The sequence below is a fragment of the Hyaena hyaena genome, unplaced genomic scaffold, assembly GCF_003009895.1.
Source record: "Hyaena hyaena isolate Hyena2069 unplaced genomic scaffold, ASM300989v1 scaffold_260, whole genome shotgun sequence".
NCBI lineage: Eukaryota > Metazoa > Chordata > Mammalia > Carnivora > Hyaenidae > Hyaena > Hyaena hyaena.
Genome location: NW_024080892.1, coordinates 107795 through 133199, shown reverse-complemented (window position 1 = coordinate 133199; position 25405 = coordinate 107795). Strand labels below are relative to the sequence as shown.

Here is a 25405-nt window from a genome sequence, read left to right as displayed (position 1 = left end):
CTAGCTCAGAGCCTGAAGCCTGTTTCAGATTCTTTAACTCCCTCTCTCTCTGACCCTCCCCTGCTTATGCTGTCTGTCTCTTTCTCAGAAATAAATAAAACATTAAAAAATTTAAAAAAAAAATGAGAGCTTCGTAAATCTTGTCTTTAGAAGTCAAAGTAGCAGCAAAAGTGATTTCTCATTTACAATATTGTCAGTGGTTTCTTCCTTTTTCTTTTTCTTTTTTTTTTTTAAATGTTTTATTTATTTCTAGGAGAGAGAGAGAGAGACAGCGTGAGCAGGGGAGGGTCAGAGAGAGAGGGAGTCACAGACTCTGAAACAAGCTCCAGGCTCTGAGCTGGCAGTCAGCACAGAGCCCGACGCGGGGCTCGAACCCACGAACCGCGAGATCATGACCTAAGCGAAAGTCGGACGCTTAACCGACTAAGCCACCCAGGCGCCCCATCTTCCTTTTTCAAGATGCAGTCAACCTCTCTAAAGCTGGGGGAGAAAAAGATAAAAATAGAAAGGACGAAATTCCATAAAGGTTGGCTACACTTGCTAAAAATACATATGAATAAATGATAACTAACATTTTCTAACAACTTAACATATGCCAAGAAGGTACTAAGTGCTTAAAAAGCATTCTCTCATTTGTTTTTATCTATTACTTATGAATCTAGGTATTATCCCAATAAAGTATATGTTAGTAAAAACCAAGGAAATTAAACTTTAGAGAATTAATGTAATTCATCCATGGTCACCAGAGATGTCCAAATCGAAATTCAAACCCAAGATTCTGTCTCCAGTCTACAATTTTTTAAATATCTTATTTGTTTTGAGAGCACCAAGCAAGCAGGGGAGGGGCAGAGAGAAAAAGAGAGAGGGGGGGACAGAGAGAATCTTTATTCTTGAAAGATTTTTCTATCAGGTATAGAATTGACAGGCTTTATCTCTTTCAGTACTTTATTTTTTTTTAAATGTTTTTTATTTATTTGTAGGAGAGAGAGAGACAGAGTGAGCAGGGGAGGGTCAGAGAGAGAGGGAGTCACAGACTGAAATAGGCTCCAGGCTCTGAGCTGGCAGCCAGCACAGAGCCCGACGCGGGGCTCGAACCCATGAACCGCGAGATCATGACCTAAGCGAAAGTCGACTAAGCCACCCAGGCGCCCCTCTCTTTCAGTACTTTAAAGGTGGTTTTCTAGCCTCCATTATTTGTTAAGATCATGATAGTTCACTGTTGTTCTTTCTATGTAATGTGTCTTTTCTGACTGTTTTCAAGTTTTTCTCCTAATTTGGGTTTTCATCAGTTGGGCCATAATGTGCCCAGGCACATCCCTTCCTTCAAAGGACAGAGCTAGACCAGGTTCCTGTATTTTCTGTGAACACTTTCCCTTACTCCTGCATCTTCATCTGCCCTTTTAAATATCTGAAAGATTTTCTCTGTCCTTTGATGTACAGCAGCAGTGCCTTCCTCATCCTCTCCAAACTTATATTGCATATATTTACATTTTTCCCCAAAATACCCCGCTAATGAGAAAGGGAAAAAATATTTTCCATGGCTTAAAAAATCCCCAACCCTTTTTTCAAGAATATCACTAACAAAATTTGTTTATATATATACCTATTTGACTTCTGTCTGCAGTATCATACACTAATGTTAATCATAAAATAGTTTAGGTTCTTTTTCCTTAAAACTAGCAATAAGCACTAGAAAGAAGCAGAGGTATTTTTGGAAAAGGACTTCATCTCTGGAATTTACTAGCATTTCTTTACTTCACACATGTTTTCACATGTCTGCCTGAGGGCAAAAGTAAGTATTACTACATGTGGGGCCCTGATCCCCTTGACTTCACTTTGGTTTTTGATAATTCTCCAGATGATAATTTATAAAGTATGGTTCTACTGTTAAATATTTGTTGTGGTGGAATCCCATAATAGCTATGTTTTTCTTAAATAAAAAAATATTTTCAATAGGCAAATATTATATACTTTATGATTTTGTATATACCAACTTTTATACTTTATATATCTATTTTTAATGCAAAAATTTCACTGGATTGGATAAAGATAAATGAACTAGTAGTTTAACAATATATGCTTCGATCTTTAAGATGAATGCCTCATTTGGTCAAGTTACTATTATTTTGGAATTACAATGGCTAACCCTTTCATTTGAGATAGAAGAAAATAAAAATTAGTTTGTGTTCAGTTATAAAACAAACTAAGGAACAGTGTTATATTAGTCTTTGGTATACAAAGATCTGTTAGACCTAGCTTTAGTTCTTGAGTTTCTTCTTTGAAACTGATTGTCAGCACTGATTATTTCCTATCTTCCAAAGTAAAAGAACTTAGAAATTTTCTGAAGAACAAAATATTCATTTTTTTACAGAATAAAGTTCACTCTATCTTGCAATTTCTCTATGTATTTATTTGACACTTTTATAAAGTGAAGACACATTATAGTGATCCCTTTATAAATGGAAAATGCATTATTGTATCTTAGGGATCTTATTTTCCTGTGTCTTGAGTATGTTGATATCTCATTATCCTAGGAATTACTTCATCACTATTCATCACTTATGCTAAAAGATAAAATCATAAGAAAGTGAAATAATGGAATCACCTAGAAGGGTGATCTGGTAGTGAAATACCATCACTGTGATAGCATACTTCAGTTTTCTAATTGTGTTGCCTACAGTGTTATATCTTTGAAAGAAAGTATAAGATTACAGAGACACATTTTTGCAGTGGGGAGGGGGAGCTTTCACTGATGAAAGCTTTAATGAAAACTAAACATAGTTGAAAGTCCTGAATTTTTCATTTTCTGCCCATACTAGCAAATATAAGGAAACTAACAGAAGACTTTCACAATTATTAGACAAATCAAAAGATGAATGCAAAGAAATTAACAGCACTGTATAGACTACGAAGATGGTGAAATTGATCATTATTTTGCTTGAATGATGCAAGCAAAATCTCAGATCATGAATTTTCAGATGACTCAAATAGATAATAGTTCTCAAACTTAACAACCAATCAGTAAACAATTTTTTAAATTTTCTTTATTAAAAAATTTTTTTAGTTCTTAATCTTAAGGTTTAATTATTAATTATTGCTATAATTAATCCTACAATTAATAATAAATTTGTTTCTATAGTGGTTTAACTTACTATTTTTTTAATAATTTATTGCCAAATTAGCCTACATACAGTGTGTAAGCGTGTTCTGGGTTTTTGGGGGTTGATTCCTATGTTTCATCACTTACGTACAACACCTAGGGCTCATCCCAACAAGTGCCTTTCTCAATGCTCATCACCCATTTCCCCCTCCCTCCCCTACCCGCTCCCCCCATCCATTCTCAGTTTGTTCTCTGTATTTAAGAGTCTCTTCTGGTTAGCCTTCCTTCCTCTCTGTAACTATTTTCCCCCTTCGCTTCTCCCAATGTCTTCTGTTTCTCAAGATCCACATATGAGTGAAAACATGATATCTGTCCTTCTCTGAATGACTTATTTCATTCAGCATAAGACCTTCCAGTTCCTTGTAAAAAAAAAAAAAAAAGAAAGAAAAGAAAAAGAAGAAAATGAACAACAACCAAAAAAAGGTGAGGAGCTTTGTAATGTCATGTGACAATTTTGAAATACAGGTCACCTGCAAAAGAAAAAAAAAAAGACCTTCCAGTTCCATCCATGTTGCTGTAAATGGCAGGATTTCATTCTTTTTTCCTTGCCTAGTAGTATTCCATTGTATATATAAACTACATCTTCTTTATCCATTCATCAGTTGATAGATATTTAGGCTCTTTCCATAATTTTACTATTATTGAAAGTGCTGCTATAAACACTGGGGTACATGTGCCCCTATGCATCAGCACTCCTGTATCCCTTGAATAAATTCCTAGTAGTGCTACTGCTGAGTTGTAGGGTAATTCTGTTTTTAGTTTTTTGAGGATTCGCCACACTGTTTTCCACAGTGGCGGCAATAGTTTGCAAATCTTTTCCTCTAAGTCACAACAAAGGGCTCGAACTCACCGACTGCAAGATCATGACCTGAGCCAGGTGGATGCTTAACTGACTGAGCCGCCCACGTGCCCTTTTTTAAAAAAAAAAAAAAAAAAAAAGGTTTATTTTTGAGAGAGAGAAAGAGAGAGAGAGAGGCAGAGTATGAGCAGGGGAGGAGCAGAGAGAGGGAGAGACTCAGAATCTGAAGCATGCTCCAGGCTCTGAGCTGTCAGCACAAAGCCTGATACAGGATTCTAAGCCACGGTACTGTGAGATCATAACCTGGGCTGAGGTTGGACACTTAACTGAGTGAGCCACCCAAGGACCTCAAAAATTACTTTTTAATAAAAGAAAATATGGCATTCCCATCCAGTTAGTCACCAACAGGAAGGTCTTCATCACAGAATTTCATCACAACAAGAATTTGGAATATCCCATTTTGCTAATAGACATATGGCAGCATTCTCTCATCCTTTATGGTATCTGTGCACTGTAAGTTACTTAACAGTTTGTAAGTCAATAAATGACTAAGGTAGATGTGTATGCAAAGGAGTCAGGAAGGACATAGATAAAGGAAATAGATATAGACATGAAAACCTATTGGCCTTGTACTTCCAAGTAGTGTTTATAAATATAAAACTGAAAATATTTTACGATTACGGAGGAAAGAAAATGGATGACTTCCCTTTAAGATTATGAGACATTAAAGCTTTCAATGTTATTACATTTTGATGTTATAAGCTCAAGATAAAAGAACCAGACATAATGATAAGCTAGAATCAATTTAAAGATGCATATGATGTCTGTAATCTTTATTTATAGGATGGATAGTTACAGGATTGTGTATAGAAGTTGATGAGCAGCTACTTTCAAAGAATATTCATTACTCATTTCAGGAAAATATAAAATAAAAATTTGTTTACTAGGTTTCAATATTTATAATTCCTAATAAAGTTATTGTCCACTATCCCTTGTTTGTTGCTTCTCAAAATTACTCAAAAATATAAAAAATGATGACGATACCAAGGACTATTATTCCTAATATACTAAGAGTTAAATCAATATATAATTCTTTTATCAACATTAGACAAAAGAATAATTTCTATAAAATCACTTAAATTATTTATGGATAATTAAAACACAGACTTGCTGGGGCACTTGTGTGGCTCAGTCAGTTGAGCTTCCGACCTTGGCTCAGGTCAATCTCAGGGCTTATGGGACCGAGCCCTGCATTGGGCTCTTTGCTGAGAGCATAGAGCCTGTCTGTCTCCCTCTCTTTCTGTCCCTCCCTGTCTTGCTCTCTCTCTCAAAAATAAACATTAAAAAAAAAACTAAAAAAAACTTGCTAGCATACCTTTTTAGTTATGATAGAACAAAACTGAACACTGCCAAATAATATTCCTTTGCAACTTAAAAATGTATGTGGATGAATTTTCTTCAAAAGAAAAATTTCAAACTAAAGAAAAACTATGCAACAACCTAGGATGTAATTGGGCTCTAAAAGATACTCAAATGTTTAATAATTTCAGGATAATAGTTGTCTTTGTTTTGGGATTTTTTTTAGCCTAAAATTAATTATATATATATTCAAAGTATAAGTCTCTGAGTCTCAAAGTCTGAGCTAGACTATTAATTAGGTATGACTTTGGTTAACTTATTTAACTTCTTTGAACATTAATTTCTTTATATGTAAAATAATATCTATTCTGCAGGATTTTTGTGAATTTTAGTGAATACTAAACGTAATAAATGTAAAACAATGTCTAACATTGGGTAGGTTCTTAACAAATGATACTTGTTCCTCACAAAAAGCTATGATGGAATTTGGTTCTTTAGTCTCTCATTAATTTTAACCTGTTAGTGATTTTGCTCTTCAGCCTTGTTAATCGTAGTTTCTACAGCTTCCCTTTAATCATTAACTACCTAAGCTTACTCCATTCATCCTTAAATATTTAGTGAACATTCTGTGACAGGCAATTTACATCTTTACTTGCTCTTTAATAATACTGTCACTGTTAAAATCAAATCAGTATCTTTATACACTTAATTACTGCTTGTATTCCTAGACAGTAAAATGCTGGAAAACAATGAATCTATGGAATATGTGGTATATATCTCTTATTTTAATGGCATCCTAAATCAGGATCATCACAGAGCAGGTCTTAATATCTTAAATGAGGATGAAGATAAGCTGTATGTTCATAAACTGTATCACCATAACAACATGTATCGCTCTCTGTGTTTTTCAGCTTACTTGACTAAGGAGAAGAGGATCTGAAATTACAGTAAAAGTGAAACAATGAAATGGCTGGGGAGAAAAACAGGAAGCAAAACACATTTACAAAATAGCCACCATGAGGATCCTACCAATATTTAAAAATACCATACTGCTTAAATAGTCTGACTTCAACTTCAATTTCTGAATATAACAGAGGAAAAGAGGTTAAAAGTTAGAGACTCAAAAGCTTGAGGGTAAAAAACAGAAAGAAAATGTGTACATGGAGAGAGTGGATATTGATAGCACTGTTCATTTATAATAGATGTGTACTGTGTACTTTTTAGACTAAAGGAGTTTTTACTGTTACAGTGAAACCTAGAAATAACAACTACCCCTGACAAGTTTTCATCCCACCAAACCAAACAGACGTAAAATAAAAGATAAAGGAATACAATTTCAATTTTTTTTCAATAGTTAAGAATGAACATTTCTGCTTGGAACATGACTGCCGCATCTCTCCTCTGTACAACAGAAAATGAGATAAAAGGGTAGCCCTACATGCCCTCTGAAATTCTGTTTCTGAAATCCCTGTCTTGTTGCCAAGTATTAGAACTTTCTCTGGGCTATGACATATTCCTAAGTAGGTGCATGCAGTGCATTAAAGTATCAGTGAGTACACCCCCACCGCATACAGTTGTCCTTCAGTTAAAAATCAATACACAAGGAAGTCCTAGGCATATATACAAAGTCACCTTAGGGATGAGAATAACAGAGTAAGATGTAGCTGTATACGTATAATATAATAATAATTGATGCTAATAAAAGTCTTTTGATCCAAACAGAGTGTGATGGCTAGAAAACAGAAGGACGAAAAAGAAGTATTGGCAGTGTCTACTTAAATATCCACCACCATAACAAGGATAACCTAACTTACTGCTACTGATCATTTAGACTCATAATTATTCCTCTTGTAGGAAAACAAAAATATGAGATTAAGATGTAGGAAGAAAATATCAAGCCTCTATTTGAGACCAGGATACAAAGAGCAATCACAGGGGCCGGAAAAAATGTGAGAGGATTAGGGGCTCTTGGGATACTGAGGCCGGAAACAGTAGTGAAGTAAGAATTAAAAGTAGATATAACAGAAGCTTCCTTTCTTTATTCCTATGAGTCAATTAAAACAGGATGGTAGGTTCCATTACAGGTTATTTTTCTCCCAGCTTCTTACTCTCTCTCACCTATTCCTTCCTCTCCTTTTCCCATCATTTCTTCCAATGATACTATGGTAGAGAAGTAATACAAGAGGGAAAATATTAACAGACAATAGTGAAACACAACACATACAAACAATGGTAATGCAAGGGAAAGGGAGAAATAAGGAGAAAGGAAATAGTACCAGCATATGCAGTAAGAAAAGAGAAAATCTGCAGCCGGCTGGCTGTGGGGACCCTTCCTATGTAAAGAATGCACATGATCTGGTCAGATTAATTACAAGTTTTTTATTCAACTAGATTTTATGATAAATTTTTGGTCTTTTTTTTCCTACCAAGGGCAAAATTTGTTCTAGTACTCAAAAAATCTGATAGATCCTGCGAAAATGTGTTAAGGAAGCATAATTCAAACTTGGGATTCAGAAGCCATGAAGGGAAGACTAACACCCACGTTCAACTTGTGGAAGTTTGCATAGTCCATCAGGAAGATTTCCCCTTTGTCCAGCAATAGCAAGCTGCCCTTATCAAAAAACAATCCAAGAAATCTGTCCACACTGCTCCTGAGCACTTTAAATTATCTAAAGGACTATATGAAGTCTCCTAAATGGGCTATATTCAGCTACCCCCATCTCATGAATACAAATATGCCTTGGTCATGATTTGCAAGTTTTCCCACTAGTTTGAAGCCTTTCCATGTAGACAAGCTACTACCTCAGTAGCTAATATCTTATTGAAACAAAATCATCCCTATCTGGGGAACTCTATCTGAGCTCCACAGTGACTGGGAAACCCATTATGCTGGTCAAATATCGGAGCAAGTCTATGCTGTTTGGCCACTTCTACAGCATTTTCACTGCTATCATCCTCATTGTTCAGAACTAGTAAAATAAACCAACTGCATCATCAAAACTCAACTGGCAAAATTTGTGGAAACCTTTCAACTAACTACCTTGTTGGACAAGAGTAGCACTGATGGTCCTTCCAAATCTCAGATCCACTCCCTTTGGAACTCATAAGCTCTCACTCCTTGAGATAATTGCTAGGTGCTCTATACCTCTAGCTTCCATCTCTTGACCTACACCTAATAAAAGGAGCTATGCTTCAACATTGCAAAGGCCCAATTACATCCCTCAAAAATAATCATGCTCTAGTAGAGCAATCTTTTCACAGCACAATCTTGGGAGATGAAGACGATTCGTTACATACTTACGTTAACTTGGTGGAAGGAGATCAGCAAATAAGGACAATTCTTTTTTCTTTAAAATTCCAAATAGTTATTGTTTTAACTAAAAAAGACCAGGGGCAAGTGGCCTACAGAGATGCAGGAGGATTGGAAAACAGGATTGGAGAAGAGGGTTTGTCATTGCCAGGTGATAGGAATAAAGGTTGCCTTCTTTTAAACACTATTCAGCGATTAAAGCTATATGTGTACCTTTCTTACCTTGTTTTCTGTTATAATCTCCTTAAAGGAAAAGCCCCCTGCTCCCCTTTTTGACTTTTTACTATTTTAAAATCACCCACTCATCAGCATAGTATCCTGTACATGTATGTTTGTTAAGTTAAATTATTAACTAAAAGATGGGATATAATACCTGAGTTATATCGAATGGCTTCTACATGCTGAGCACTATTCTAGGGACTAAGGATAGAAAAACATTTAAAAAAAATGGATTAACAAATTTTAAATTCTTGTCCCCACAGAACTCACCTTCTAGTGGAACAAAATAATATATTCAGTCTAATACTTCCATTTAAACATTTATCATGTGCTATGCCTTGAATAGAAATAACCTGTTTGGTGCTTGACAATTGGATTTTCATACATGTTAAATGATTTCTATCTCAGAATGCCCCTTCTCCCACCTCTACAGTTATAAACAGACTACTACAGTGAAACAATTTCCTACTGAATAAAGTGGGAACCTCAGAGATGTAAGTGCTTGTGGTTCCAACCACACAAAACTTAGAAATGCTAAAATATGACAGAAAGTTCAATTTCAATATAAACATATACTATGCTCTCATGATTCTAAATTGTATTATGAAGTGGACTTCTCAAATTCACAATCATTTCCTTAAGACTAATGTCCTTTTAAAACCCAGAGCTTAAGGGGCCCCTGGGTAGCTCAGTTGTTAGAGCAACTGATTCTTAATTTCAGCTCAGGTCATGATCCCAAGGTTGTGTGGTCCAGTTAAGTGCTGAGCATCAAGCCTGCTTGGGATTCTCTCTCTCTGCCTCTCTTCCCCCCTAGCTCCTGCTCCCTCTCTAAAATAAAAATAAATAAGTAAAATGAAAATAAAACCTAGAGCTTAAAAGAGTCAAGTATTACATCTAACCATATGTATTAGATAATCAAAAGGGAAAACAAAACTTAATTGGCACAGTATACAAAATTTTAGAGATATAATTTAGAATTCAATAAAGAGGAAAATATGCTACATGGGTTTTTCTTTTTTGAATGACAACGTTGGAATCTTGTGTTAACAGGTTGGCAAAGTATTTTCTAAAGCATTATCTCAAGGTTTTATCCATCCGAATTGATTTCAATAAGAATGGCTTTCAATAATGAATTATTACTTGATTTTACAACGGAAAAAACAATCTGTAACTTATTTACAACAGATTCAGCATCTATAAGCATCAGGCGAATGAAAGATATCACAGGTACTTCTCAGACTATTCCTATCAATTTGGTTTTTCCTGAAGATCCAAGTTGGCCTCTGTCCTACCTGAGTTATTTCTGGCCACTGTGCCTTTTTCCCCGTAGACTCAAAATTTCACTCCTATCCTCCAGCCCCTGCACTGCGCAGGTACTCTTTCTAAGGTTTAATAATGAACTTTGCTGTTGGCAATTATTAAGAAATTGACAAGACATAAAGAACAGAAGCTACAAAAGTAAAGCTATCATAATAAAAATTATCCTTATAATTTATGTAAAAATGGACAAGATCGATTAGCTCTTCTGTTGGTCTTTTTAATTCTAGTCTTAAAATCTTTTTTTTAACTTTTAATTTTTATTTTAGAAGAGAGGGAGCACGTTGGGAGAGGAAAGGGATGGGTTGGGAGGGCGTGGAGACGAGAGAACAAGCATGAATCTTGAGTAGACTCCACCCTCAGTGCGAGCCCAAAGGTGGGGTGGGCGCGACGGGCGCGGGGGTGGGGCGGGGGGGCGGTGCTGGATACCGTTAAGTCTGGGATCAGGACCTGAGCCAAAAGCAGGAGCTGGCACTCAGCAGGCATCCAGGCACCCCTTCAATTCTAGTCTTATTTTGCCTAATCTCTTATTATTCAATAAGACTACTGCATTTTGGTTTTTCTCATCAAGTTTCTACTCTACAACCTTCCCTGTCTGAGACAGAGATAGGTCCGTAGAGATAGTTAACCTAGTTTCAAGGAAGACACTCATTTAAAACTTAGAATACTAACTCCAGGCCATCATTTCACATTCTCATTTTATTTTAAAAATTCCAAAAACGTCATTTTGTCTTCGATATCTTCAAATTACTTTCCACAAAAAGAACACTCTGTAAATCTCATAATGCGACGTACTTGCTCTTGTTAGAAGGGACTGAGAAAAGCTGCCTTCAAAGGCGGGAAACATCAAGTGCTAACTTGAACTTCTAAAGAACGAGATAAAAGACCTTCATAATTTGCAGAAGGCGAGGTGGGGTTTGGCAGAAAGAAACCCCCTTCTCAATAGAGAGGTCGCAAACCCCTGGCCCACGGTTGAAGCAGAAGTGCTCCGGACATTCCCCCCCAGGAAAGCGGCTTGATGCTCCCCAGCTTCCCAGGAAACCGCCATGGAAGGCAGGCCCGGCATCCTCAGCGGAGAGTTATCTCACGTCCGGGCCCGCAAGCTCAGCAAGTCCGTCATAAACACGATAGACGGAGATAGAATCGTGGCCGAGGAGGTGGGTCACACAACTGTCAAACGAAGCCCTCCCACCACTCCAGCGGTCCCTAAGGATACGAGCCTTGCAGACGCGGAACACTCACCCGTTGCCTCGGGATCGCGACTACAACTCCCAGGAGATTGCGCGGCCGAAGGAGCAGCGTCCTTCCCAGAATGCAACAGAACGGGGATCCCACCCCTCCTCCTGTCTCCGCTCCTCCCACCTTTCTACCCGGCGTCACCCGGGAGAACCGGAGGTAGGGTGCTGGAGGGGACCTCCAGCCCTCGGCGTGATTCGTCAGACGTTGGGAGGAGGACGGGGCGGGGAGCAGGGGGAGAATGGGAGGACGAAGGGGAGGGGAAAGGGGAGGGGAGGGGAGGGTAAATAGTGGGCCAGGCAGGAAGATGGCGGCGGTAGCGGAGGTGTGAGTGGATCCGAGTCTCTGCAGCTGGGTTTTCTCTTCCCTTTCCTTTTCCTTCTCTGAGATTGGCATCGAGGGGGCTCAGTTCGGGTGGTGGCGCCGCGCGCAGCGCAAGGGTCACTGCGACGGCGGCGGCGGACGGCTGGAAGGGCAGGCTTCCTTCGCCGCTTGTCCTCCTTCCCCGGTCCGCTCGGTGTCAGGCGCGGCGGAGGCGGCGCAGCGGCCGGACTTCGTCCCTCCTCCAGCTCCCCCCGGCGCCGGAGCGGGCACTCTTCCCTTCGCCATCTCCCGACCCTTCACCCCGGCTACTGGGCGCCTCCTCCGGCGCAGCTCAGGGAGCGGGGGCCGGTCTCCCGCTCGGCTGTCGCGCCTCCATGTCGGATAACCAGAGCTGGAACTCGTCGGGCTCGGAGGAGGATCCGGAGACGGAGTCTGGGCCGCCTGTGGAGCGCTGCGGAGTCCTCAGCAAGGTGAGCAGCCCGCGCGTCGGAGGGCCTCCTGCTCAGACTTCACCTGCGGTGAGGCGAGCCGCTGAGGGGATGGGGTGGGGTTGGGCGGGAGTCGCGGAATGTGCCTGGGTGCGGGGCTCAGTACTGCCGCAGGAGTGCCCGGGCCGGGGTGAGGGTGAGGAGAGGGAGAAGGGGTCTGTCCTGCTCGCCTGCCTTGGGGCTCGGCGGCGGTGGCCGAAGACCGCAGAAAACGCGTCCTAGCCCGGGATTCAGTTTTGGGAGCCGCATGCGTATCGTGACTTGGGACTTAGAGCGGCTACAGGAGCCCGGGCTGGGCGACAGCAGTGTTTGAGTGCCTGGGTATGGGAGCATTGCGGATCGGACCCCGAAAACGAGGTTAGTTCGGAGATAGAGAGCAGGGTTGGAGGATTCTCGGAACGCGGCTGTATAGACAGTTGCCGGAGCAACTGGGTATGGTGCGGGAAACTGAGACGGTAAACTGTGCCAAGTTAGAGTGAGAGATCTCAGGGAGGAGGACTTTTGTACTTTTTCCCTCATCCTATTCCCCAGTTCAGAAAAGAACTGTCGAATCAGCACGTGATAAGTACAAGAAATAGTCCAAGTAACTTGGAACAAGCCAGAATAGAGGCCAACCTTTATTTAGTCCAGGAAGAACACTAATAATAAAATATTCTTGCAAAGGGCCAGAGTAAGGAAAACACATCTTACCTTTACTGAAAATTTTAAATACCCTTTTTCAAAACTTTACCAGAGCAGATAGTTGTAGGACTGTAAGGCTATTTAATTAGTTAAATTGGATGAGGCCCTTTTTAAGAGAGATGGTTCATCTTTTCTTTTGATAGTACATGATGGGGGGGGGGTATTTGCTAGTTTATTCGTTCAGAGTTTTTGCTTAAGAAGATACACATTGCCTTTATTACTTCCTTCCCTCTTCCTGTTAAAGTTTTAGAAATGGCCAGTCCCTCAGCAAGCTGGTCATAAGATACATGATCATGTGCAGCCTACTGGCCATTAAGAAACCATGCTGCTTTCAGTATACATACTTTGGCTAAGCATTTGAACATTTACTGTGGACTTGTTTCATATTATTTTTCTGTTGTGTTTAGAAGGCTGGTGAGAAAGGCCTTAGGTAAGACAGGAGTCTGTCCGAACTAAGACTTGTGTTAGCTTTTATTTATGCAGAAAAATCATGATGTATGTTGGAACTGTGATCATTGGCATTGCAGTGAACCTCCCTAGGGTTGGTGGGTTGGTTGGTTGTTTTTTAGATTAAATAGATCTTGTAATTTAGGAATCTCTCGAACACATTGTGTAGTAAGATATACATTTTCAGGTGGAATTTTAGATGGAATTTGCTTCTCAATTCTGGTAGATTCATCACTTTTCTCATTAAATGAGAAGCAGACTTCCAAATTAGTACTCTGGTAATGGTATTTTTTTAAAACAGGTTGAAGTTTTGACCTATTTGATACCACTATTTTGGGGGGCGGGAGAAGTGACTGGTGGAAAGAGTCCCCAACGCTCTGAGTATTCACTATATGTAGAGAAGTATAATAGGCATACCATATGACAAAAAAATGGAAGACTATCTCTTTGATATTTAAATGTGGACAAATGTACTTTTTGATCACTTTTCTGGTAGATAAATAACTTTGATAAAGCTGCATATGTAGACTCAGCAGGAATATAGTTTTTGGTATTTTTCTTAACAGCTATGAAGAAAATTTCCCTGAAATTCAGCATATGGTTATATAAAATGATTTCTGGAAGCTTTTTAATCAGGAGTATTTTATATTGAATATGTGTTTTAAAGTTTAAAGTACTTCTATATTTTGATCCGTTTGTAATCACTTGGCAATATATACAAGAGTTAGAATTCAGCAACTCTTCTTTTTTTTCAATTGAGTAATGTAGATAAGTGTCTAATTTGTGTCGTTTCTTCCCTTCCAAAATTGAGTGGAGTGAAGGGAGGGGATAAGCTTATATTAGAAATATACCAGTCTAAAGTTTTATTTTGCATATGATAATTTCAAACACATGGAAATACCTATGAAGCATATTTTCTGTAGAATCACTTAAGCACATAGGTTCCAAAAACACTGGATAGACCATAATTCTAGGTGGTTATAACAAATACCAGGGTGGATCGTTGATGAGAAAAGATTCATGCCTTAGTGGGAATTGAGAGCAACTAAGCCTGGATAAAATAAATGTCATCTAACTTCTTATGAATTCTCTCTATCCACCAAGGTTTACCTTATCTATTTCCCCACATTCCTACCTGTTGGCTGAAATTGTGTCCACCTTTAGAGTTTATCTCAAAAACTGTTATTACCAGAAAGCCTTTTCTTATTTTGCTAACCATTTCAGATCTCGTTACCTTGAGTTCCCATGTTACTTTATTTGTAACTTGTTCTGACTCTTAAATAAATTTTTTTTCCTCTTGAAATTGTGCTTGCTGGACTATTAGGAACAGAAATCTTTGATTCGCCTACTTTGTCTATTTGTTAGATGGGGAGAAGTGAAGAAATGTTATGAGAAAATCAAAAATCTACCTTCTAGTTTTGATAGTAGGAGCTAACATTTACTGTGTAAAGGGTCCTGAAGCTTATGTAATTTAACGGGTCATCCTCTACAAAAAAGTATAAAATTATGGTACACAATTGCTGGGGCCCATTCTGTCACTCTGGAAGAGGTTTGTTCTAGTGAACTGCACTGAAGCTTAAGCCTTATTAGCTCTGCATAACCCTGTCTCCAGCTGAGAAAATACTATGTGCCTGGCAGTATTCTAAGATTTTTCTTGTTTAATCTTGACAACTTTAAGAGGTAAGGTTTGACAAAGAAACAATAAGTAATTTGACCACAGTCACACAGTTACTAGCCTTCTGAGGGGCAGCAATTGGAATAAGGCAGGGTTAAGATATGCCAGTCTAAATAATTTCTATTACAGACAACAGGGATTGTCCATGTAAGCTTTGAAGCCAGAGGTTCATTGAGATTAGTATGTAAGATAAGTAAGCCTGTGTGCTTAATAAGCAAATAAGATTATGTAAGTTACGAAATAAAATGCAGAAGATATTAGAGATAAGGTTATTAAGGCCTATCTAGAGGTAGGCCTTCTCAAGAGCTAGTAACCTGATTATCATTGTATTAATTGAAAATAGAGAAGAAGAGCCAAATTTAAGGGTTTTATATGAAGGAAAGATGAATAGGAGTTGATGATAGGCTATAAAGATTGACAAGGAACAGTATCTCTTACAACTGCAGTAGAGGTATTCATGATTTTTCTCAGATGTTCAAATAATAGGCAAAGAAACTAAAGCACAGAAAAGTTAACTAACTTGTCAAAACTCATCACACAACTAGTAGACTCTATCTGAGTCTTTATATACTCTTCTGTCCATGCAGTACAGGATCTCTGAGCCAGGTTTGAATATGAATCAGGCAGCAGAACTACCAGTATAGCCAAGGAAGTAGGAACATAAAAGGAAAGTACACCTTATAAGAGGAGGTGAGTTCAATTTTGTATGTAACTATCATTATTTTGAGTCATTGTGGAAGTTGATGGTAAGTTATAGGGAATTAGAAATATGGAAATGGTGATTAGGGAGCTCAGAAGAAAGAATGAATTAAATTGCCAACATGGTTAAGCTCCCAGGGAGGGGTTGTAATGATGAGCCTTAGAAGATTTAAGAGCTGAACTGTCTCAAACATGCTGAGTAGGAAATGGAAAAATAAAGATTTCTCAATGGGTAAAGAGCCTGAGCCAATGCAGTATATTTTTAACAGCCCATTTTGAATTAGTTTTTGGCAGATAGTGTTGGAGTTAGATAGTTTTTGGAATTGTCTTTACGTACATAAAATCCCCAGAGCATAAAAAAATGCAAAATCAAGAATTCCCATGGAGGTTACATTTCTGCCTTTGCAAGTTTATTGATTGTGATCTGTAGTGTGCAGTAAGACTTTAGCAACACAGAAACCATTTGTAGGTACTAGAAACTGATAATCCAAGTATGTTTTTGAAAAGTAATTGTTTAAATACGCAATGTATTACTGCTCTTGGATTGAATAAATAGATCTTCTGAGAAACTTGGAAAATTAATTAACTTTTAAATATGTAGCATTGGGTTCTGTGGGGGAAATAGTAAATTTGATACAGACTTCTAAAGATTAATGATCTAGTATTTTTACTTTGACGTTTAGTTGTAAATATCATATATGTTAATATATTAGTAACTTACAACCAAAAGTAGAATTTGGCCATGATTAGCTTCATACTTCTATTGATTTAGAAAGCTTCATGCAGAACTTGGTGTAGGAGAATGAGAGGCTACACATCCAGACTTTTCTGTTGAATATGTTAATTATGGCAGGGACCAAAACAATTCAAGTCTCATGGAGTTGGTGAGGAGGGAAGAATGAAACACACAAAGAAAAAGCAGAATTTTTAACTTTTATTCCTCAAATATTAAATGGGAGAAAATATAATAGTTATTTGTAATTTTGTAAAAATTGCTGAAAATCCTATCAATCTAGAAAATCACAACTTTTCACTTTCTAAAATCTTTTTTTTTTTTTTTTTAACATTTATTTATTATTTTGAGAGACTGAGCACAGGCTGGGGAAGGATAGAGAGAGAGACACACAGACAGAATCCAAAGCAGTCTTCAGGCTCTGAGCTGTCAGCACAGAATATCTTGTTTTATGAAGTACTAATTTCAGTCTTTTGGCTATTTATTTTTTTAAGTTTATTTTGAGAGAGAAAGAGCGTGCGTGCTAGAGCGCCTGCATGCAAGTGGGGAAGGGGCAAAGAGAGAGGGATAGAGAGAGTATCCCAAGCAGGCTCTGCACAGAACCCAACATGGGGCTTGAACCCACAGACCGGAGATCATGACCTGAGTTGAGGTCTGGTGCTTAACTGGCTGAGCCTCCCAGGCGCCCACAATAATCATTTTTTCTGCTTATAATTAAGTTAGAGCTTTTCACATTTTGGTTTTATTTATTTATTTTTTTTAAATTTATTTCTAGGAGAGAGAGAGAGAGACAGCGTGAGCAGGGGAGGGTCAGAGAGAGAGGGAGTCACAGACTGAAACAGGCTCCAGGCTCTGAGCTGGCAGTCAGCACAGAGCCCGACGCGGGGCTCGAACCCACGAACTGCGAGATCATGACCCAAGCGAAAGTCGGACGCTTAACCGACTAAGCCACCCAGGCGCCCCACATTTTGGTTTTAAATGAGATTGGTTGCTGTTTCAGAAAGTTTGGATTTCTAAAATACTGACTTTTATATTTTGTTTTTCTTTTCCCTCCTGCCCCAACCCCTTACCTCTAGTGGACAAACTACATTCATGGGTGGCAGGATCGTTGGGTAGTTTTAAAAAATAACACTCTGAGTTACTACAAATCTGAAGACGAGACAGAGTACGGCTGCAGAGGATCCATCTGTCTTAGCAAGGCTGTCATCACAGTAAGTTCCTATTCTTCATTCAACAAGTATTTATTGAGCATCAGCTATACTCTAGGAACTTGTTCTAAGTCCTTGGGATTTATCTGTGAACAAAACAGATAAAGGTCTTTGTCTCTGTGAAGCAGAGTCTAATACTTATTTCCATAAAAAGATTTTACAGTGTTTATTATTAGATACTGTTATTTTATAGAGACAGGTACTCTATATCTGGTTATAGCAAGCCGTTAAACAAGGGATACAGAAAAAATCATTTGAAGACTTCACATGTGATGAGATTCGTACAGTTACATGGTAGGTTATTGAAACAGTTAAAGCAGAAAACTAGGAAAAAAATGTATCTTAACATTTTAAAATTTTAACTTAAAATATGTAAATTTATATCCGTTTGCCAGCTTTTTGATGTAATGCTAACACCATCTCTTTGAATGTGAAATTGAGAGAACTACTTGTAAATATATCCATAATTCAGGATTTGCAATTTCCATTTTTGATTTCTCTAAAGTGGGATAAATGCTTAAAGATACTTTTGAAAAACCCTAAGTATAGGATCTTCTGACTTTTTATGTTTTCCTTAATATTTTACAGATGTCTCACCTTTGTCTAACTCAATACCTTTTTAAGGAATGACTCACCTTTATTGAGTCATTCTATTTAGTTTGCATTCAACTTAGTTTACATAGAAACAACCCTCTTTTTGCACTTGTATTCCATAGACTTATGTAATATTACTTAAAAGTTATGTAAGGACCACAAGTAAACTGGCATAAACAGGTTTGGGAACTACCAACTGATTTGTTAAACATAACTCGACCTTGGGATCAGAAGTGTCTAAATATACTAAAAATAGCCTACAAGTTGAGAGTAGTCAGTATGCCATGGCATATTTAATAAAAGTGAAAAAAAAGGTAGCCAAAACAGGTCATTTAAGGGAGCACTTGTACTTAAAATCTAGAAATGGGTATGTTAAAACTTAATCATAGATTATACTGATACTTACAAAAAGAATTCACATTATGATATACTTTATCTTGTGAAAGTAAAAACTATGCTTTGAATCTGTGTCGATTTCTAAATCTGACTTATATATGTGTATGTTACACATTTAAGGGAAATCTTACAGTAATTTTCTGTTTTTTTTCATACATTCTGCCCTTCATATATACTCAAAGTTTGAAAACAAACTTAGTTGAGTATTGAGTGGGAAAAACCTATAGAGGAATTGTTTGTAAGTGTTAAGAATGAAACTACTACTCTCCATTTTTAGGAACAATTTTAAAGAAATATTTTGAGTATATAAAAGCTCAATATTTATTTTGACTTGTATGTTGTACATTAGGGTGTATTTTGAAGTTGTTTTTAGTTTTGTATTTTGGGGTTTTATTTCCCTTGAGATAGATTATTGTTTATGCTAGAGGACAGAATAGTGGATAGAAACATGTTTTACAATCTTGAAATGTCTTTCCTCCATTCTTCTCTCCTTTTGTTTCTTGTCAGATGCTTATTAGCTAGTACACTTGACTCTGAAAATAAGCTGTTGGTTGATGTGAAAATGGGGAGGAATGAAACGTTATTGTTTACTAAAGTAGTAGTATTCCTAGAATACTATGCTTGTTTCTGTAGAGTTAAAGATAGTTTTGAGTTATGAATTATGGTAATAGTAAGTGGCTTATTTAAGGGAAAAATTTTTAATAAACAATTACATTGCATCTGCTCAGAAAAAAAGCAACCTGTTATTTCTTTGTAGTTTTGTTGTTGTTGTTATACCTGTACTTGCCTACGGATCTTTCATTGTGGTATCAGGTCAAAAAAATGGGTAGAAAAATGAAACAATTTGAAAGAGATGAGGAAGGAACCTAGTGGTATTCACTAAGCTAAGTACTGGTAGAGAAAGTTAAAAAGATGAACAAGGCAGCAGATTCTGAGTGGTAGTCTTAGAGACTGTGAAACAGGTGGTAAGGAGAAACAGGCATTTATATTCTTGAACCTCTTCAACTTTCAGTCTTTTCCTTGCCTATGTGTTCAAAGTTTCACTGTTGCATATATCAAGGAAATTATAAAATACAACTGAATTCAGTGAGCATCTCACAATGAGGTTTACAAATAGAATGTGTACTTGAGTTAAATAACAAAAATGGAATACTAATGATCTCTGTTAAGTAGGTATCCTTGGCTTTTCTTAAATATGGGCTATTATACGCATCACTTCACCTCTGAAGACAAAACATAATTGGCAGTGTTGGGGGTGCCTGGGTGGCTCAGTCAGTTAAGCATCTGACTTCGGCTCAGGTCATGATCTCACGGTTTGTGGGTTCGAGCCCTGTGTTAGGCTCTGTGCTGACGGCTCGGAGCCTGGAGCCTGTTTCAGATTCTGTATCTCCCTTTCTCTCTGACCCTCCCCTGCTCACACTGTCTCTCTCAGAAATAAATAAAACAGTAAAAAAATAATAATAATAATAATTGGCAGTGTTGAATTTGCCCACAGGGCACCTTATAAAATAGACAGTATTCATATGTGGAGAAATCTGGACTTGAATTGTGACTTTGCTGTAACCCTAACATACTACTTGTTGGTGAACTTACTGTCTGAGCCCACCTTTTCTGATAGAATCTAATTCATTGTTAAATTCACTCTTATTTTAGTTTAACAGTTAAGTCATTTTTAATTATTTTAATCATGTTCTTTAGCTTTGTGATAATGAATTGGGTGAAATACTTTCAAGGAATAAAATATTTCCTGGGAGAATTTGTTACTTGGAAATAATTCTTAATGTGAAGGGGTTGGAAATAGTGGGTGAGAAGAAAAGCAATACTTTTTCACTTTATGAAAAATGAACTATCTGTATGTAGGGTAAATGTTTGTAGAAAGATAAAGTTGAATTTCTGAATTATAATATTTTATTTATAGTTTATTTGCTTAGGATCCAGTCTTTGCTACAAAACTTGCCATAGTAGATGTTCAACATATGTTAATTGTATTTCTTCAGCCAAAAATGATGTTTATGGAATATTGAAACTGTTCTTTATTTTTAAAATTCTGTTTTTAATAAAACACTCATGATAAAAAGATGCAGCCTGTGGCATCAAAAGGTTTAAAAAGTGAATGTTTCTCTTTGCTCTTAGTCCTGCACTTGAGAAATAAAGTTAAATTTCTGATCTCTTCTTCCAAATAATTTGTATGCCCTGGCAAGCATTTGTTTGTTTATATCCTTCATTTTTATTTACACAGATAGTATCGTACTAAATCTATTGTTCTTTACCTTATTTTCTTTTAGTATGACTTGGATGTGCTAACTACTACATTCTGTTGAATTGTATAGATGTACCATATCTTGTTTATATGCCCCCTCCTTCTCTTTGGACATTTAGTACATACTTAATATTTTTGCTGCACATATTGTAGGAACAAACATTTATTTTAAAATTTATTTATAGTTACTGTCAAATGACTCTTTCAAAAGAGTGCCACTTTTCACTCTTACCAGTAATATGTGAGTGTCTCTATTTCCCCAAACCCTAAAGTATTGAGGAAGTTGGGTTTTGGGAAATGTTAAAATACTTGCCAATCTAATAGATAAAAATAGTATCTTAATATTTTAAGTTGCATTTTCTACTTATGAGATTGAGTAACTTTGCATGTTTATAGCTCATTTTATATTTCTTTTTCCTCCTCCAATCATTCATCTCTTGTTCTCTCTTTTCTTATTCATATATAGAAGCTCTTGATAACATGATAATTGGCATTTGTCATATTTGTTGCAAATATTTTCCCCACTTTGTCATTTGTGTATTCTTACCTTGTTTTAGAGTCTTCAGTAGCCTTCCAGAAATTAAAATTTTTACATACTTTATTGACCTTTCCATTATGGCTTCTCCATTTAGTTATGTTTTGATAGGTATTTCCCACTTCAAAGACTATAATAGAATGAGTAGCTATATTTACATGTAAAATTTGCCTTTGAATTTTATTCCTGTGGGAGTTACTTTAGCCTAAAGAGTGATGTGGGAATTTAGCTTTTTATTTTTTTTCAAATGACTATGTTTTCTTAGGCCATTAATTGAACAATTCACCTTTTTTTCCACTGGCTTGAAATGTCACCTTCATTATATATTCCCATGCGTATTTGTGATTGTTTCTACACTCTTTTCTGTTCATGTGATTTGTGTATTCTCTTTGTATCTATCGTGTTTAAAATTATATTACTAATATTTCATCAACCAACAATTCATGATCCTTTCATGAAGATAAAAGTGGTTTGTTTGCATTTATTGAGATAAGATATTTTGGGAGTGAGGTAGGTAAGAGATAATTGCCATAATAGAAATGGTAATATCTTTAGAATTGGTTTGCCTAAGATCTATAGTCCCTGGTCTCACCTTAGGTATCTGACTTCATGTACCTGAAGCTTTGAAGAGCTTCTTTAATTACCAAATAAATGAAATTCTCATTACTCTTCAAGATTGGTTATATGGAAATTTCTTCAACAATTTTATGGTTTAATATTTTCAGAAGGAAAACTGAGAGGTAGTGAAAGTATTTATCAATTAGATTTTTATTTTTTTTATTTATTATTATTATTATTTTTTTTGAGACAGAGAGCATGAGTTGGGGAGGGGCAGAGAGAGAGGGAGGCACAGAATCCAAAACAGGCTCTAGGCTCTGTCAGAGCTGTCAGCACAGAACCCATTGTGGGGCTCAAACCCATGAACTGTGAGATTATGACCTGAGCTGAAGTCAGATGCTTAACTGGCTGAGCCACCCAGGTGCCCCTAGATTTTTAAAAATTAAAGTCAGTGGCACCTGGGTGACTCAGTCACTTAAGTGTCCAACTTTGACTCAGCTCATGATCTCACAGTTGGTGAGTTTGAGCCCCATGTTGGGCTCTGTGCTGACAGGTCAGAGCCTAGAGCCTGCTTCAGATTCTGTGTCTCCTTCTCTCTCTGCCTCTCCCAGCTTGCCCTCGGTCTCTCTCTCTCTCAAAAATAAATAAATGTTAAAAAAATTTAAGAAAAAATTAAAGCCAAATAGCTCTTAGGTAAGTAGAGGTTGAAGGAAAAGTTGAAAGATCCTGGCAGAATAAAGAAGCTAATAGCTATGTAAAAGCAAGGGAAGGAAGTGTTCAAAATTGAAGAGAACTGTAAAACTAAACAAAAATTTTTTAAAGTGTTGAAGAGTAATTAGATACAAAAAAAAGAGGTTTTTTTTTTTTAATGTTTATTTATTTATTTTGAGAGAAGGAGAGAATATGCATGTGCAAATGGAGGAGGGGCAGAGAGAGAGGGAGAAAATGAATCCCAAACAGGTTCCATGCTCAGTGCAGAGCCCGATGCAGGCCTCGGACTAGTGACAGCAAGATCACAGCCTGAGCTGACATCAAGAGTCAGATGCTTAATGAATCAATCCACCCTGGCACCCCAAAAAGCTTTTGAATGTGGAATTCTAATGTAAGAAATTATGATACAGAATAATGTTCAACAAATTAGGTAACACCAAAGATGAGTAGTGCTGTAAACAATCATCATACAAGGAACTCCAGATTAGTGAAAAACTAAGAAGTTGGCTTTTTATCAAGTATGTAATTTTGCTACATTGAACTGGTAGAAAGAGGAAGGTATTTGCAAGTCCTGGATAAGATACTGGTTGACAATTCTCATTTGAAGAACATTCATCTATGAATTTCTGAAAGAAATTAGAATCTTAGACTATTAAGATAATATCTGTTCAGTTTATTTGGAGATAATATCTTCTATCTTTAGATAATGTGAGTATTACTCAAATAACTCTAGCCATTCAAGTGTAATAGGAAATATTTAAATTATTTGGTAAAAGGTTTTTATAAGTGGAAAAATATTAAAAAGGATACCTACTGAAATGTAGGTCTCAGAATATTAAAGTAATTTACCCAAAATTATATAATTACAGAATGTAATTTATTTGCTAGGGTTACCGTGACAAAGTGCCACACACTGAGTGATTTAAACAACAGATACATTGTTTGACAGTTCTGGAGACTAGAAGTCAATCAAGGTGTTATCGGGGTGGGTTCCTTCTGTTGCTTTTGCTGGTTTGTTGGCAGCCTGGCTTTCTGTTTGGTGTAGATGCAGTTCTCCCATGTTTGCATTTATGTTCACATGGTGTTCTCTCTGTGGGCTTATTCATGTCCAAATTTTCCCTTTTTATAAGGACACCAGTCGTAATGAATTAGGGGCCTATTTGTTCCAGTGTGACCTCATCCTAACTAATTACATCTCTGTTACCCTGTTTGTAAATAGAGTTACGTTCTAAGGTATGCAGTCCTCAGCATATATTTCGGGCACACAATTCAATCCATAATGCAAAATAATCTGAGTTAAGGCTACAACCCAAGTCTCCTGATTCCCATCTGGTGTTATTGTATCACATGTCACTGAGCATAGGAAAAAATGTATATATGAGGCATTTTATTTTGTGTAAGACTTGCTTGAACTGTTAAATATTTATAAAGCAGCTCTTTAAAATTTGACTCACTATTAATACCTTCTCTTAAATCTCTATAATATAGTTTGTATTTTAGCCTTGAAGTTTCCATACAAGAAATATACAAAATTTTCTAGATTTGCCTGCTTAAAACAATTAGCAAGAGACTTGTTTTCTTAGTTTTTATGAAGGCCTTTTAAGCTTCACATACACCAGTTTTGGTTCAGTATTTTTATTTAGCATTATATCTTTTTATTTCCAATGTTTATTTTTTAAAGAGAGAGACAGCACAAGCTAGGGAGGGGCAGATAGAGAAAGACGGAGACAGATAATTGAGGCAGGCTCCAGGCTCCCACCTGTCAGCACTGAACTCACAAACTGCGAGATCATGAACGGAGCCAAAGTCATACGCTTAGCCAACTACACCATCCAGATGCCCTGTATAGCATTATATGCTAATTTCCAAAGTGCTTAACACACCATTCATGGGCTCTGAAGTCAAACCAGGGTTTACATTTGGCTCTTCTTACTACCAAAATTACCTTTGGGTGGTTTGACCTTCCTTACCTGGTTAAAGATGGGAGGGTTAAGATCTACGTATGGGATGATTATGTGTATTAAACAAAATAACATAAAAGTGCTTGTATAGTTCTTGGCCCAAAGCAGGCATTTGGATTTCTTTATTTTGTGAGATATTTATATTAGAAATAAAGCCTGCAGTTTAAAAATAAAGGCAAAGCCTTTTATTAAGGGAGCAAAAGATGCAGGTAACTTATTAGACCCAGGATATGTTTCACCTCCTATTTCAACAGATTCTCATGCATTTCCTGTGACCACTTTACTTCTACCTACTGGTTCTGTTTTTCTTTCTTTTGTGTGTGTGTGTGTGTGTGTGTGTGTGTAAACACTTTAACTTTTGTATGCTTTCTGTATGTTCCTGAGAGACTTTTCCTCCCTTGTTCTACTGTTTATTACTGTTTTTTTTTAAGTCATGTCCTGCCTTCTTAAAACTCAGATTTATTGAAGTATAATTTATATCCAATAAAATTCACCCCTTTTAGGTATACAATTACAGTTTTCATAAATGTATACAGTCATGTAATCACTATTACAATCAGGATATAGACAGTTTCTTTCACCCCAGAAAGTTCTCTCCTACCCCTTTGTAGTCCATAGCCTCCCCACTACCCCCTCCAGAAATCATTGTTCTTTAAGTTTGGCCTTTCCCAGAATGTTATATAAATGGAATCATATAGTATAAAGCTTTTGGTGTTTGATTTTTTTTACCATAAT

The 25405-nt window shown here is 37.0% G+C and overlaps 2 protein-coding genes across 6 annotated transcripts in view; one reads left to right on the top strand and one right to left on the bottom strand.

The window, feature by feature from the left end:
- The window catches only part of POLK (DNA polymerase kappa), a 73959-nt gene extending 62475 nt beyond the window's left edge, over window positions 1-11484 (bottom strand). For all 3 annotated transcript variants that reach the window (XM_039245547.1, XM_039245549.1, XM_039245548.1), the window contains exon 1: window positions 11407-11484. The gene's annotated coding sequence lies outside the window, so the exon portion shown is untranslated. The remainder of the gene's footprint in view (window positions 1-11406) is intronic.
- The window catches only part of CERT1 (ceramide transporter 1), a 107816-nt gene continuing 93829 nt past the window's right edge, over window positions 11419-25405 (top strand). For 2 of the 3 annotated variants that reach the window (XM_039245552.1, XM_039245551.1), the window contains exons 1-3: window positions 11419-11559; window positions 11789-12194; window positions 17524-17658. In XM_039245552.1, coding sequence (XP_039101483.1) covers window positions 11477-11559; window positions 11789-12194; window positions 17524-17658 — 624 coding nt within the window. In that variant the 5' untranslated portion in view covers window positions 11419-11476. The remainder of the gene's footprint in view (window positions 11560-11788; window positions 12195-17523; window positions 17659-25405) is intronic. The other variant, XM_039245554.1, reaches the window with a different exon arrangement.